We start from the raw sequence: 17,231 nt of genomic DNA on the forward strand, positions 1-17,231 counted from the left end.
ATTTTAACCCCCATACAGCAGCTAGCAACTCTATCTAGTATCTACATTCCTAGTCTTATTCACTTTAAGACTAACAATCTTGAGTTTAACCTGCATTACAATGCCATTAATAATCTGATCAACAGCCTTAACCTCCTGCTTGAATAATCTTCTATTCCTTTCAGTCCATACAAAGTACACAGTAGCAGCCAATGCAATGCTGTTTATCACATTCCAATATTCCATATATATTATAATTATAAAAAATATAATATTTGGTGCATATTAATGAAAAGCTCTTCTAGGCTCGAGCTTGTTCGAGATTGAGATATGTCGTTCAAGCCTGGGCTTTTATTAACAACAACAACAACAACAGTACCCAATACCACTTGAGTGGTGTATGGGGGAGGTGAGATGTAGACAATCCTTCCCTTATCCGAGAATAAAAACAAGTCATTTCTCCACCCAGAAAAGTAGAGAAAGTCATCCCTCTCTTTATTCGGCGGATAAAGAGATTGCTTCCGAGTGGACCTCCGGCCTTTTTTTATTTATTTAAAAAAAAAAAAAAAAAAAAAAAAAAAAAATATATATATATATATATATATATATATATATATATTGAGACGCCATGAAAATGATAGGATCAAAATTTCATGGGCTTTTATTAAACGAGCTTCAAATTAAGTTCAACCTTGGGCTCGAGCTCGGCTCGAATTGAGTTTTTAACGAATCGAGCTCGCGAGTAGCTCAGCTCATTTGCACCGCTACCCTTAACAAGTGCATTCAAAATAAGCTATGAAGGTGGGGTGCTGAATAAATAAGCCATTACCACTTATAGATAAGCTAATTCAAAATCAATTTTATTTTAAAAATCAACATCTAATATCTATCTATCTATCTATAGCATTATCATATTAGGAATCATTTACCATCTTGTGATAACCTTGTTTAAGATGAGATGTAGTAGGCTAAAAGTATGGATCTATTGTGTACATTACACATAGTATACATGTAAAGGTTAATAATCTAATTACTACTATAACATAAACATTTTAGCATTTGCTTGCTAGCTTTTGTATATAGTTGAAATTAGTTTAGTTCTCAATTTTTTTTTCTTCTTATAGATAGATACTCATTTGAATTTGACTTTCACCTATATTTTTAGCTATTAATACTTTTCTATATAAAATTTTGAAGTCTTCTAATTGAGCTAAGGAGCTGAGCTCTAGTTATACACCATATATTTAACAGCTTTAACTGTAATCTTCATGACTTGTGGACAATTCAGGATCTGTAGGTGATTGTAACTACATTGACATGTCTTTTCGACATTGAATATTGAAAGGTATAATCACAAAAGTTATTCAACTCTACTGTCAAGTCGATTGATTGGTTCATGTAATTGTAAAACCCTTATTTAATTATAGTTAGTAAACATTTTGCCACTTTACAAGTTTCTACTCATATGCTCATAATTTATAAACAGTGTGTGAATAGTAGAGTTAATATTGTGCATATGAGACCAATAGTTGAAGTTCAGAATTTCAGATATTTCATACTATTTTTTTATCAAAATATTATATATGGGAATTGTTTGTTTGTGTTGCACATGTGCTTCAAATAGTCTGCTTTTGGTGTTTGTGATATCCTCAGTTATGGAAATTTTGGATTCATTTGTTTGAAGTTTTGCAGTTTTGTAATATTCAACCTATAATTAATTGGTCTGAAAGAAGCCATCCAATAAGTCTACTTGAAGTATTATGTCTTTGTGCATGATTGGAAGTATCATTGTGGATTTTTACTGCAGTCTTTTCTTTTAGTTTCATTGCTGAATTTCAAATTAATTTTACAATGCTCAACAAAAAAGTCTTGTACTTTCTCTTATAATTTTGGAGTTTTTCAGCAAGTATACTGTTACACCACAACTGAGAATTTGTTTGCATGTATGTTTATTAGGAATCTAAACATTTTGGTGGGGGGTACAATGTCACAAACACAATAATGCAAAATGGGTCACTTGTTGATTTTTCCATATACAGAGCACTGGATTCATATTTAAGTCATTGCTTGCCATTTATAGAAAAATAAAAATATAACAAGTGTGAAAGAAATAGTATAATCGCTACATTGTTATAGTTATTGCAGGGACAATTGATTAGAGAAGGGGATATGGGAAAGATGGAAAAGGTTATTGTTGCTGTTAAAGCATCTAAAGAAATTTCAAAAACCGCATTGGTATGGGCCTTGACTCATGTCGCTCAACCAGGGCACTGCATTACATTGCTTGTCGTCTGCCCTTCACAAAATCATGGTAATATAATATATGTTTCTTATATATTTATCAGCATTAAATTAATAGCAATCATTGGTAGGGTACCTACAACAACAACAACAACAAAACCCAATATCACATAAGTGGTGTATGGGGGAGGTGAGATGTAGACAATCCTTCCCCTATCCGAGATCAAAGACACAAATCAGAAAATACTTGTATTCAGTATAATTTCAATCATATACGCATAATAAACTAAGCTATAAGTTTTCGTTGATAATCTTATGTGTGTTTGTGTGTGTGTGTGTGTGTGTGTGTGTGTGTGTGTGTGTTAAGATATCTTAAAATGGATGGGGTGTGTAGTTAGAGAGGAAAATATTGGTAAAATTTCTGATACTTAAAATTCAGAAATTAAGAACTTGAGCAAATGCTTTATAATGTTATCTATAGTATATATATATATATATATATATAAGTTATAAAAGTGAATTCACATAATGTTGATTATAACAAAAATTTTGTTAAAGAATTAACCTATTGCTCTTCTTAGGTAAAAAATTATGGGGTTTTCCAAGATTTTCTGGAGATTGTGCTAGCGTTCCCCAGAAGTCGAATTCAGGAACACGTTCTGACCACAAAGTTGATATTACTGATTCATGTTCTCAAATGATTCTTCAGCTTCATGATGTGTATGATCCAAATAAGGTACAATTATCATATTGTACATGGTCACTTGTTCATCATTGCTGTAAGTTTCAAACTTTACTATCTGCACGATTGGTAAGAACTATTTTTCATTTTTTTTGTAGGTAAATGTGAAGATAAAAGTTGTTCCAGGAACAAGTAGTGGTGTAGTTGCTGCGGAGGCTAAAAATTATCATGCTAGTTGGGTCATTTTGGACAGGTACTACTTTTTACCATAATTATTATTATTATTATTATTATTATTATTATTATTATTATTATTATTATTATTATTATTATTATTATTATTATTATTATTATTATTATTATTATTATTATTATTATTATTATTATTATTATTATTATTATTATTATTATTATTATTATTATTATTATTATTATTATTATTATTATTATTATTATTATTATTATTATTATTATTATTATTATTATTATTATTATTATTATTATTATTATTATTATTATTATTATTATTATTATTATTATTATTATTATTATTATTATTATTATTATTATTATTATTATTATTATTATTATTATTATTATTATTATTATTATTATTATTATTATTATTATTATTATTATTATTATTATTATTATTATTATTATTATTATTATTATTATTATTATTATTATTATTATTATTATTATTATTATTATTATTATTATTATTATTATTATTATTATTATTATTATTATTATTATTATTATTATTATTATTATTATTATTATTATTATTATTATTATTATTATTATTATTATTATTATTATTATTATTATTATTATTATTATTATTATTATTATTATTATTATTATTATTATTATTATTATTATTATTATTATTATTATTATTATTATTATTATTATTATTATTATTATTATTATTATTATTATTATTATTATTATTATTATTATTATTATTATTATTATTATTATTATTATTATTATTATTATTATTATTATTATTATTATTATTATTATTATTATTATTATTATTATTATTATTATTATTATTATTATTATTATTATTATTATTATTATTATTATTATTATTATTATTATTATTATTATTATTATTATTATTATTATTATTATTATTATTATTATTATTATTATTATTATTATTATTATTATTATTATTATTATTATTTCAGGACATTGGTTCTATTTCTTAATTTTCACTTTATGAAATATATTTTTGTAGAAAGCTTAAACATGAACAAAAGTCATGTATGGAAGAATTACAATGCAATGTTGTCATAATGAAGAAAAAATCACAGCCGAAGGTTCTTCGTCTGAATTTAGGTGGATCGCCCAAAAAAGAACTGAACGCGAAGTCTCAGTTGTTTTTGGATGCTGATAAATCATCCGAAAAGCAAAAGGTAAACAAGAAGTCATCGTTTAAATCCGTTCAGAAAACGGTAATTACATCAACAAGTAGTCTTGAGGTATTTACAACAACAGAACCTGGGACATCGGGCTCGAGTTCAGATCCGGGTACTTTTTCACCGTTTTCTGTTACGGAAACCAATACATCCATAAAAGATGATTCTTTGGCCCGAAAAGGGAATGAAGAAATTATTGAATCAAGTTCGGATTCTGAAAGCGATTACCTATCATCATCGTCTTCTAGTTTAAGGTTTCAACCGTGGATGGCTGATGTCATCACTTCTAGTTATCGATCTTCGCAAGCTAACACTACCATAAATAAAGGGTTTCTACGGAAATTCGTTAAACATGATGAAGGTGCCGAGACAGAATTTATGGGAAGTGTTAGAGAAGCAATATCTTTGTCACGAAACCCGCCTTCGGGTCCACCTCCATTATGTTCTATATGTTTGCACAAGGCACCTATAGTTGGAAAATCACCAAAATGGTTCACGTATGCTGAGCTGGAGCTTGCTACTGGTGGATTTTCTCGAGCTAATTTCTTGGCTGAAGGTGGCTTCGGGTCTGTACACAGAGGGGTGCTGCCAGATGGGCAGGCGGTTGCGGTTAAACAACATAAACTTGCAAGTTCTCAAGGTGATCAAGAATTTTGTTCTGAAGTTGAGGTGTTGAGCTGCGCGCAACATCGAAATGTTGTAACGCTGATTGGATTTTGTGTTGAGGGTGGAAAGAGGTTGCTAGTTTACGAATATATATGCAACAGATCATTGGATTTTCATCTATATGGTAAGTCATAAACCTTAAATCGTACTTTACTATCTAAAGGTGGGAAGACTGGCGGGTTGGGTAACGGGTCAAAATTGGGCAGGTCACATTTTGAACAAAATGACCACGTTAGCTTAGGTTGATCTGTAAAAGCTTGTTACTCTAGCTTAATATAATATTATTCTTATAGTGAGCTTAAGTTACACTAGCTTATTTGACATGTTTCCTATCTACCTAGCTCTTATTGTTGCCATTTAAGATAAAATACAACCAAAAATTGGCCCATTAATACATAAATAGATCTTTGGTTTAACAGGACATGATCAAGTTCCGTTGGAGTGGTCGGCTCGCCAAAAAATTGCAGTGGGAGCTGCTCGAGGACTACGATATCTTCATGAAGAATGTAGAGTAGGTTGCATTGTGCATCGTGATGTTCGACCAAACAACATTCTTATCACCCACGACTTTGAACCCATGGTATTGTGTACCTGATATACTTGTAAACTTTCAGAAGTAGTCCCTCTTATCACGTTTACAGAAAGAAAGATGAACAAGTTGGCTGGGTAACATGTCAAAACAGGTCATGTTGGGCTGTTGACCCACTAACAGATTTTTGTCTATTTCTAAAAAAAATTAATCGTCATATAATATGATTTAGTCTTTCGAATACACTTTATTTGATTTTAAATTTTCTTTTTCTTTGGTACTAAAAGGTGGCATTTCATTTTTGTTGACAAGGTTGGAGACTTTGGGCTAGCAAGGTGGCAGCCTGACGGAGATATATGGGAAGCAACACGAGTGATTGGAACATTTGGGTATGTCTTTAACGTGTTTATTTACTCTCGTGTCCCTTTTTTATACTCTTTCCTGGATGTATACTGTGAATTATAAGATGATAGTAATAATTGTATATATTTTGTTTAGATATCTAGCTCCAGAGTATGCAGAAAGTGGGCAGGTCACAGAAAAAGCTGATGTATATTCGTTTGGGGTTGTGTTAGTGGAGCTTGTTTCTGGACGAAAAGCAGTGGATCTTAACCGGCCTAAGGGCCAACAGTGCCTCACGGAGTGGGTGAGTTTTGGGTCTCTACATTATGTGAAATTATTGACCCGTTTACCTGTTTACCTATTATAGTTCGATGTTTTCCCTTGATATTTGGAAGGCACGCTCATTGTTGGAAGAAGAAGATATCGGCGAGTTAATTGATCCTCGGTTGGAAAACTGTTATTCAGAAGATGAGGTCCATTGCATGTTGCAAGCTGCTGCTCTATGCATTAAAAGGGACCCTCACTTAAGGCCGCGTATGTCACAGGTAATCTCACAAGTATGGTTTCCTAATAAATTTTACTAGCTTAATTATGAACCAATTGATATATAAAGTTTACGTACAAAGAAAACGGGTCAAATCGGAACTATATGCATACAACCTTTAGTATACCTTTAGTATACATCTCATTAAAAAACTTAACTTGAAATTGTTTTTCTAACATAATTGGGAACCATATTTATATGCAGTTGTACTGATATTTAAAAACTTAATGTTTTGACCAGTTTCCCAACTTGTGAAAGCCATCCGGTTATCAAGCAAATTTACCTTTCACCTTTGTTTTGTCTTGAGTAATAATCATAATGTATAACCATAACCATTGCTATAGGTTAAACTCGCAAAAATCCAACCAAAGCATTAAATTTTCTTACTGTAGGGACACTTTTACTACTCTTTCAACTTCTGTAAAGTGTTCTCACTAAGCTTGTTATTCTTGTTGAATGTTTACTTTGGAATAAGGTGCTCCGCATACTAGAGGGTGACCTTATCATGTCATCACCAACGTATGAAGTAGGTAACATAAGCAACAAGAGCTGGAGCGATCACAATGCAGAACGTCTCCTTTGAGTAAGTCTTTTGAAAGTTCAAGTAGCAAGCTTTCTGTGAGCTCCACTCAGCCATCGTATTGGGAAAGAGAGAGCTTGACATAGTAGTAGATATTAAGTTGCAGGTTGAAATCAGTATTATCTATATACTTAAAAAGGGTGATAGTTTTGTACTTCACGTTGTTAGCTTGTTATAAGTCAATATATTTCTATCAGATGCATTTTCATCAGCTTTAGCGCCTTTTGGAAGTGATTTTAACGTCATTGCAGTCAATATTTCTGACCCAATCTTCTATACCATTCTCGTTTAAGATCCATATAAGTACCATGACTAAAGCATGAAGTATGTATAACATTGCAGAAAATAAACCAGTCAATACTAGCCCAAACACATCACTTTATTTAACTAGTCTGATTTTTGTAGTTATCTTTACAAACTAAATTGATTATAAAATTCTAATAGAAGTCCAGTGATCCTCAGATAAATGACATTTAACCCATATCAATACTTGTGGATCATAAAGGACACATGGAAGCATATATCATTAACTACGAACATACAAAATTTCCTACATTCCCACAAACCTGAAATGAAACGCAACGACCCAATTTGATTAACACCAAGATTTTCCTAACAAAACCTTGATCGATCATTTCTTTCTCATTTTTGACCTCGCGTACCTACAAAGTCCACACGAAATTAGGAGATGCTATAGAATGAAAACCCTTGGCACATGTACACTCAAATCATAAACATCAAGGACGACAAATTGAAACTTACTCGATATGCATGCCTCCGCGGTCTGATGATGGTAGAGTGCTTCCCTGAAGGGAATTCATGACCTCAGTAGCTTGTTCCACCTCCTGCCAACAGAAATCAGTTACGTTTTAAGCTACAAGAATTATAGAAACAACTAGATACATACTCATTAAAAAGCAAGGTATCAGTAAGCTTTATAACGCATATTTAAAAATATTTGTAATTGATTCTGCTCGTCTCTTTCAAAACAGTCTTTTGATTGTTTATAAATCAAGAGTTTTTCTTTACATTAGGCCCATTTACATGTGTATTAACAATTCATCATAAACTGATATAGAAAAATGTTAGCTGAGGTCCTCTGCCCATATTTAAGTTTAGAGTCATACCTCGTAATCAGCAAATGCAACAGGCATTCCACCTCTATTACGCACTTTAAGTGTGTTAAAACCCGGGTATCTGTTATTTTGAAATTCATAAAGTCAGCACCATCGAATGGATAGAATATGAATACTAGCAATCTTAACTTTCTTATACCGGGTAGAACCTACTTGGAAAGAACAGGTTTTAGCTCAACCTCTGTGCAATTGGGACCTAAATTTGCAATGAACAAAGTCGAACATGCTCCATCGACTGTATTTTCTGTCTGCACCTGTGAGTTGTAAAGTACATTAAAGCCATTTTTAGCTTAAAGTAAACTTTCGTAAAGAATGTGTTGTGACATATTTCTGCACAAAAAACTAATAAACCATTTTTTACGATTATTAGGATTTAGAAGAGAATGTAAAACTTACAATATTTGCAACTCCATTATTGTCAGGATCTACAGCAGTCTCATCGTCACTGTTGATATACACAAAAAAAAAAAAAAAAAAAGTTAGTTGTCTGCAATCACGCACAGTACTATTATTTCCCATGTGATTTTAATGATTGAAAACTGATTTATATATCAACATAACTTTGTTCTCTTTAAAAATGTGGTCAACCTCTTAGTGGAAGTATGCCTATCGGGTTCAGATGCTTCCTCAGATACACTGTCGCCTTAAGGTACAAAGATATGCATGTGAGTAAAACAACAGCAGATAAGGATGTGTTATTTCTCTGAACCACAATCTACAAGAGTATAAATTCCATCACTAGAACCAAAACAATATACTCTAATGAGCCATTACCATCATCACTGGATTCTTGATCATCTTTAGTAGCTGCGGATCTCTTATCAATGACGATATAAGCATCGGCTCCTGTGTATTACGTTGTTTATCGACCATTGTAAAATGTAAATTTGGAATATAAGAAGTTTAATTCTTGTTTAGTTGATACAATTGCCTACCTGGTTTGTGTTTTCGTCTAGAGTTTGATCTTGCAAGCTCAATATGCAGAGTACACCCAGTTTGAGGGTCAAACTTAACACCCTGAGAAAATAAAAATACAATTTACCATAAACTCAAAACTACGAAGAAATATTAATATAGAAAATAGTTTGCAGGTAATACTCATTGCACCCTTGTTTCCATTAATATTTCCAAAATCAAGATTTCATACAACGCCTCTTAGATTCTTCATCACAAAGCAACATTTAATCAGATAGACGGATTCTATTTCATCATCTATCACAAGCATGAAGCTCTGAATGTTATCATGTTACCCACATAATCTAATATCTAATATCCTAATACAAATTAGCAATTTAAAACAAGGATCAAGTTTTCCAAACATCCTAGGGGTACATGACTTTGGAAATTTGTTAAAAGTTAGTACTACGTATATCTTAAGGCTACTAGCTAGATAATCAAAAACCTTTATAATAAAACATTCTCCACTACTATGTACCAACATTGCAACAAAATTTGTATAATACACAAATGTGTTAGTGCATTTATGTTAGTCCCAAGTTCATTATAATAACAACAACAACAAAACCCAATACCACATAAGTGGTGTATGGAGGAGGTGAGATGTAGACAATCCTTCCTCTATCCAAGAATAAAGGCAAGTCATTTCTCCACTCAGAGTGAAAACACTCTCAAAAGTAGAGAAAGTCATCCCTCTCTCTATTCAACGAATAGAGAGATTGCTTCCGAGTGGACCTCCGGCCAATAAGTAGGAAATTTTTTTTTTAAAAAAGAATATAATTGAGACGCCATGAAAATGGTAAAATCAAATTTCCATGGGTTTTAAATCCTTCCTGAAATTTAAGTTAGGTTAATATACGGTGGGTAATAATATAAGTGTTTGTATACAATTAAAGTTGATTTACTCACTGTTTGGGCAACCGCACGGATGCAGAATGCATCCGTACGGGTTCAGAGTGCAACCGCACGGTTGCAAGTGCAGACTGTATTTAAGGTAGATTTCAGATTCATTGTTAGGGTTACGAACTCTAAACCTTCCCTAGCCGTGAAATCGATCTCCAGAGGTTCTAGCACTCAGTTTGGTTGGTCTTTAACAATCTAAAGTCTAATAACACATTAAGATCATTGTTTTTGATATAAAACCCAATATCAAGTTATTCCGCACTCGATATTGAAGTCTGGATCGATTAATTCCGTTTACTCGATCCTACAAAATGGGCTTTTCATAAGCACACAATGTTTGATGACGGATGAAAACAAGAATTCGTTACATTCAAAGCATGAAGAGCTGCCATTGCTGACGGATGGTTCACAAAAGTTGCAAATGCAACAACCTGCAAGAAACAATACCAAAAGGATTTACAACAATACCCCAATACATACACTTAATAGAATTTTCCACATAAAGTCCATTAAACACCGCCATAAACGAACAATTTCTACTAATTTTAAATTCTAACGACTACATTGCCACGGATCGATATAATGCGAAATAATGAGATAAAATTTATTTTAATATTTAATAACATAACCCCTAAAATTAACCAACTTTGACGAAATTATTAACTAGTGTAACAAATATGACCTGATTAGCACGACCGGTGTACTTGAGCTGACAATAATCAAAACCGGCTCGACGACGGAAGAGATTGTGGATCTCACGGGCCTTAATGTCGTTGGGTAGACCCGAAACGAAGAGTGTTTTAATAGCATTCGGGTCATCGTAACCGGCGTACTCCAACGGTGGAATTGAAGATATATTGTAGTATACTTGATCGTAGGGACGTTGTATGGCCATCTCCGGTGCAGGAAAACTCAATCTGACCTAGGGTTCTTCGTAAAACCCCAGATTATGAACGACTATATGAAATCGGTGAATGAATGTGCGACTGTTCTTCTTTCTATTTATGTAATTTACACAAACACCCCTTATTTTATGAATAATATGCGAAACAGTTTACGTTTTATACTCTTAGGGTCCGTTTGGCTCAAAGAATATTTTTGAAAGGAATAGAATCTCTAAAAGGAATTGGAATGTAACGGATTTAAATTCTTGGGAATTAGATTTCGTTGAACATTTGATCCCAAAAGAATGTAACGGAATGGATTTTTATTTATATATTCAATGGGCAGATTTTTGATAAAGGAAATGTCGTGGACCACTATTAAATGACCAAAACACCCATACACTCATATATCTATATCTATTACTGTATCTATCATCTTTATCTATTTTATTCAAAGGTCGATCAGATGAGATCTTATCATCTTATTCAATTATCAACCAAAAAACCATGCGATTTTTCATGAAACATCACAATTTACAATCAACTATAAAACGATGAATGAAAAACCAAAAAAAAAAAAAAAAATACAAAGCTCGAGAACTCCCATATCAAAGAACAGAAAGTGTTACGCGCTAGTGGTGGTACGGTGAGGTGATGTAGCGATTGTGGTTGAAATCAGTACGGTGGTGTGGTGGTAGAGATCGGTACGGTGGTGCGGTGGTAGAGATCAGTGTAGTGGTTGAGACCGATACGGCGATGCGGTGGTTGAGATCCGTATGGTGGTGCGGTGGTACTTGTACGGTGGTTCCTTGGCGGCGACTGGTGCGGTGGTGGTGACTGGTACGGTGGTGTGGTGGTGATTAGCGGTGCAGTAACATTACCGAGCTAAGGGGAAAGTTTATGCCGTTATATAACCCACACATACAATAAGTTTAAGTACTCGTGCCTAGTAAGTAAAACGTAAAAAAAAAGCGCATGTATTCTCAGTCCCAAAAATTGTTGAAGTAAAAAGGGATGCTATAACTCACAGTGAAAGTGCGGTCAAAGTCGATACGAGATAAGTAAGCAAGTAAGTCGGTCCGAGAGGTCGTCAACCTAAGTTAAAAGTTACTAAGTCAGTAAATCGTCCCAAAAGGTTTATAAGTAAATAAATTAAGTCTTAAGTATCATCATCATCAACATCATACGTAAAAATTAAAGTAAGTTTTCAATCAAGGATAGAGATTGAAACAAAAGCTGACTTCTTTCAGCTTCTACGACCTCTATACAAACTGAAATGACACGAGGCTAGTGGCCATGGCTCCGTATGTGAGTCCTCTAACTGCTGACAAATTATCAGAACCTAACTCGTCTTCGTTTGACCGTGGCAACGGTTTAAGTGCGAGTAGGTCAGAAATTCCAGCACAACGTTACAAGGGCATAGTGACTTTCGGAAGGCTATAAATCCTAAACCGTACATTAGATTTAGGCAAGGCCTAAACGAAAAGTCATCTACTCGAACCGAACTATCTGGAAATCAACTTTTCCAACAGCCCAGGTGACTGATCAGATCCATAAAACAGTAAGCAAGGTGCTCCGGTGGGATTCTTGGTGCTTGATGCTCATCACGGTTCTCATCCTTGATGCTTATAGCAAGTGTACAACTCGTTGATGTGTTTGTATCACTTTTGACCAAGGTTCTACCATCAACACACAATAATGATGACTAAGAATTAGACTTTCAACTTTACACAACCATAAGTTATGAAACTTAGATTTTGTAAAGTAAAATGAACATGAATAAATGATCTATTGTTTTAACAAGTTAGATGACCTTAAGTTATGAAACTTAGATCAATCTTACATGTGTGAAAGTCATAAACTAGTAAGCTTATATTTTCTTGTTCTTGAACTTTCAAAGTTAGAATTTGGTTTCAAGATTTATGAGATCAAAGTTTAACAAGTAATCTTTGACCATGAAACTCAAACAAATCGAAATCTATAAACATAAATGATAGATTTAAAGTCAAAAATAAATAAGTTCAAGTAAGGATCCTTTATACAAAAAGATATCAAGTTATGAACTTGAATCTTCATGAAATGAACTTTAAGTTCCAATACTTGAACATAAAGAAGATCATAAAGTAATTTGATCTTAAAATTTGTTAAAAGTTCATGTAGAACCAAAAGCTACAAAGCTTTGATCCTTGTTCTTGCTTCTTTATCATAAAAGAGATCAAAGATTGCAAAATATCATGAGGATTGAAGTTATAAAAACCAAAATCCAAAAATAACAATGATGATGATGATGTTTCGGTTTTGAGAAGAAAAATAAGAGAAAAAGAATCAAAACTTTCAAGTTTCTTCAAGAAAGATGAGAGAAAAGTAGAGAGAAATTTGAGAGAATAAGTGTGTGTGTTTTTGAAATGAGAATGAGAGAGTTTAAATGAAATGGTGATGGTGGGTGTGGCCTAGTAGGCCGACGGTCATGGTGGGGTGGGGTGGGGTGGAGGGACCATTGCTTGCTATTGGATGGTGGTACATGGTGGTGGTTGTACATGTTGGGTGGCATGGAGCAAAAGGCTAAAAAGTGTAAGTATATGGTACCAAGCATGCTTAATTTTGTCTAATTAACTAATTGGGTTTTGTCTTATGCTTAATGGGCTAAATTAGTACATTAACTAGTCCATTAAGTGAGCCCATCAAGTAAGTAGGGTGGGCCTTGGAAGTCCACTAAGATAAAGTCCATTATGGTGACTAGTAAGCCTTAGTAAACACTAAGCATAATTAAGGAACCATAAAATCAAGTAATTGTCATTAATAAATAACAATCAAGTTTACGTAGCCATAATATCCCAATCATGACAAAAGTTTAACGTGTACCAAGTTCGTAGCTCGTTTTAATCCTTAAGTGACACTAACGGTCGTAAATGAAATCAAGGATTACGTTAAGTAACCTAGTACATAAAAACACGTAGTAAGGCATTAACGAAAGTGATTAACATAATTAATGATCCCAGAAAATAATCTATCACAATACGCACAAATACGCAGTTTCGTGAAAGAAATAAATACAATTAAAAGTCGAAAAAGTCGGGTCGTTACACGAGTCTAATCGAAAACCTTTTTCAATTGATTATTTATATTATATTATACCTATATACTAATTCCCAAAGTTGGCTACTATTCACTTACTATTCATCGAAAGAGACACATTTTGCGCTTTAATGACTTGTACGTTGTGCAGAAGGAAGTTGTATCCACAAGGAGTACTGCACTATTCATCTACAGTAAAAAAAAAATTTTTTTTTTTTTTTTAATTTGTCCCCCTCATTCTCTCATAAAATTTTTACTTAAGGACTACCATAAGGACGTTGACCCTTTTTTTAACCTAATTTCTTAAAAAAAAAAAAAACAAGACGATAAAGACTTTTTTCCCCTTCTTTTTTCTTACAATTTTTCCTACACTTTCGCCAACAACGACTCCATCACATTGTCCAAAAATGCCTACAAAACGGCGCGGCAATGCGCGCCCCCCAAACACTAGTATATACTAATAGACAAAACACTATTTCACTATTCACCAATAGTAATCAGGGGTATTTTCGTCATTTCACCTTTTTTTGGGTCCCCAACGATAAAATAAGCAACTTTCGTAAAAGAACCAACCCTTCAATGTTAACAAAAGATGTCGAAAAAAATTCTTTTTCACAAAAAAATCAACTAACTTTTTTTTTCTCTCTCTTTTCTTCCTCAACGATAAAAGAGGCAACTTTCATAAACTGAACAACCCTTCAATGTTAACAACAGATGTTGAAAAAAAAAAATTTCTTTTTCACAAAAAAATCAACTAACTTTTTTTTCTTCTTCTCTCTTTTCTTCCTCAACGATAAAAGAGGCAACTTTCATATACTGAACAACCCTTCAATGTTACCAAAAGATGTCGAAAAACATTTTTTTTTTTACAAAATAGATCAACTAACTTAAAAAAAACCAATAATAAAAGAAGCAACTTTCACAAAAGGAACAACCCTTCAATGTTATATGTCGAAAAAAATTCTTTTTTACAAAATAGATCAAGACTTTTTTTTTAACTCGCATTCAAAACGGAGCCCCGACGCGAAGCAAGGGCTCCACAACTAGTTTGTATAATATGAAGAATAATTTTATATCTTGAGAAATCAACTACGTCTTTTTTTAACTTGGGTTCTGAATCACTCACGTGGATATAAACCACTTACCTGATCATTTTTCACGCTTGCACGTGTTTTCGAAAGGATACCCGAACCGCATAATATTATGATCACGTAACCACGTTTATTTTGCAATGCAAAACAATTTCAAAATGATACGCAAATAGCTTATGCTTTTGAATTCGACATGCGAACGACCCATAAATATTTTCAAAATCCTAATTCCCTCTAGAGGATTGACACTACTCAAAATTTTGACCTACTTTTACATAAGAGGACTCAGAAAGACATAGTAATAAAAAAAACAATATGTGGCTGTTAAAAAAAAAACAAAAAAAAAAACAATATGAAATCTTAGGTAACGCGAATCATTGTTCGTTCAGATATGGATTTTTTTCCTACGGTTTTTGTATGACTACCCTTTTGAAATTTTCATTTCGGCTAGAGTTAGTCACAGTAATCGAACCAAAGAGTTAAAATCGCTGATAAATACCTCTATTGCACTCAAATAGGCCTAAATATTTACTTGATCACCAAAACATATCAATGCAACAGAAGAAAACCTCAAAGAGAGGAGGGGGGGGGGGGGGGGGGGGGGGTGGTTTAACAAAACGAATAGAAATTTGACACTATTTGAATTTCATATACATATATAGGAATAGGAACGAAGCACACAAACAAACCCATTTGAAAACATAGCAACATTTGTTACTAATTATCACAATTTCCCAACGTACTTATTAAAAATTCGTCACTAGTACTGAATATTAATTAACAACTTGAAATTTATAATGGATACTCAAACGAGTATATACAATCTATATCAAGCTGAAACAGGCAAATATCCGCCTGCTTCAACACCATCTTCATCTAAACACAAATCATCAGTCTTCCTAAGAATCGCATGAACCAAAACAACCGCAACACCAATCAATACCGACACCAATATATTCAGTGTCGCACCGGTTAACAACAGCAAACCAATAGTAACAACTGCTAAAACCGCGAGAATCACACGGTCATTAATGGTGTAATGAAATATCACAAGTGGTTCATCGCGTAGAAAGTAAAAGTACAACCAAGCTGCCATTAAGACAAATAAAACAATTAATGATATTGGATACCATAACAAACTCAGGAACAAAACTCCTAGGACAATAATAGCGTAGTTGGCACGAAAGTATGCAAGATTTGTTTTGGTTCTTGAAATGGTATCGGAGAAACCACGTGGGAGGTTTAATGAATGTAGGTTGAGCATTTCTTTCCATGGTCTTGTGGTGCTGAGATTTGCTTTTATTTGATGGGTTGCACGGGTTAGGAACTCAGTCTTAGTGATGCTGGCGGTGTCGGATGATGTTGGAATTGTCCCGTAATTCGACATTGTTGTTAAGGGTATAGAATGGAATTGAAGAATGGGTTTACGAGTGTTCGGAGAGTAAATGAGAGAGAAATGTTTTTAGTTTAGAGGAAATAAGAGAAATGGAAATGTAGATTATTAATGATAATGATGGAAGAGTAATGGATTAATGGTGGAGGTCGACTTGCATGTGGTGCAAGTCACGACTACAATATAAACGACAAATTTATATAAAGTGAAATGAACTGTGAAAATACAGGTTTATTTAAACGAAATAATTTAATGATATGTTTTAGGTATTAAGTGAATGTAAATGTTAAAGTCATTTAGTTTTGGCCCGTAGAACCACGGATTCCAACTAAGAAACTTGTCGTTGACTTTACAAACATAAAATTCGCTTAAAGTTGAATATTTATATTTATATTTTTAATAATAATAATAATAATTATTATTATTATTAATAATAAATGTCTTTTGATGTTATGCGAGGTGTATATAAAATAGCTTAAATTTTACTAGGAAATACTATTAAATACGATACAATTTTACACAAGATATTTATTTATTTATTGAATGGATATACTTAAACCTTGCTACAACACTTATAGGCAGTGTACCTAATCGTACAGTAATGTAGTTTTTAGTAAGTCCGGTTCGTTCCACAGGGAATCTTTTAATCAAAGCTTAACGCTATATTAGTTTTATTTTATAAAAATACAAATATATATATAAGTAATATTATTATTATAAAGGGGGGTTTTTACCGTTTAATGACCGGTTTGTCGATTTTAAAACTTTAAGTCGCAGTTAAAACAAAATA

The 17,231-nt window shown here is 32.7% G+C and overlaps 2 protein-coding genes and 1 pseudogene across 2 annotated transcripts; 1 reads left to right on the forward strand and 2 right to left on the reverse strand.

The window, feature by feature from the left end:
* The first annotated feature begins 2,129 nt into the window (after nucleotides 1–2,129).
* LOC139894192 (inactive protein kinase SELMODRAFT_444075-like) lies at nucleotides 2,130–7,196 on the forward strand (annotated as a pseudogene).
* A 115-nt stretch (nucleotides 7,197–7,311) lies between these two features.
* On the reverse strand, nucleotides 7,312–10,994 carry LOC139894193 (uncharacterized). Its single transcript, XM_071877398.1, has 10 exons — nucleotides 10,681–10,994; nucleotides 10,367–10,429; nucleotides 9,074–9,155; nucleotides 8,913–8,984; nucleotides 8,727–8,781; nucleotides 8,535–8,583; nucleotides 8,292–8,392; nucleotides 8,130–8,199; nucleotides 7,765–7,847; nucleotides 7,312–7,664 (listed from the first exon to the last, which is right to left on the reverse strand). The coding sequence occupies exons 1-10, from the start codon at nucleotides 10,891–10,893 to the stop codon at nucleotides 7,634–7,636; spliced, it is 819 nt and encodes a 272-aa protein (XP_071733499.1). The 5' UTR covers nucleotides 10,894–10,994; the 3' UTR covers nucleotides 7,312–7,633.
* Nucleotides 10,995–15,684: 4,690 nt separating this feature from the next.
* On the reverse strand, nucleotides 15,685–16,583 carry LOC139894194 (PRA1 family protein F3-like). The gene has a single exon (XM_071877399.1). The coding sequence runs from the start codon at nucleotides 16,433–16,435 to the stop codon at nucleotides 15,878–15,880; it is 558 nt and encodes a 185-aa protein (XP_071733500.1). The 5' UTR covers nucleotides 16,436–16,583; the 3' UTR covers nucleotides 15,685–15,877.
* Between the last annotated feature and the right edge of the window lie 648 nt (nucleotides 16,584–17,231).

The sequence above is a fragment of the Rutidosis leptorrhynchoides genome, chromosome 2, assembly GCF_046630445.1.
Source record: "Rutidosis leptorrhynchoides isolate AG116_Rl617_1_P2 chromosome 2, CSIRO_AGI_Rlap_v1, whole genome shotgun sequence".
Taxonomy (NCBI): domain Eukaryota; kingdom Viridiplantae; phylum Streptophyta; class Magnoliopsida; order Asterales; family Asteraceae; genus Rutidosis; species Rutidosis leptorrhynchoides.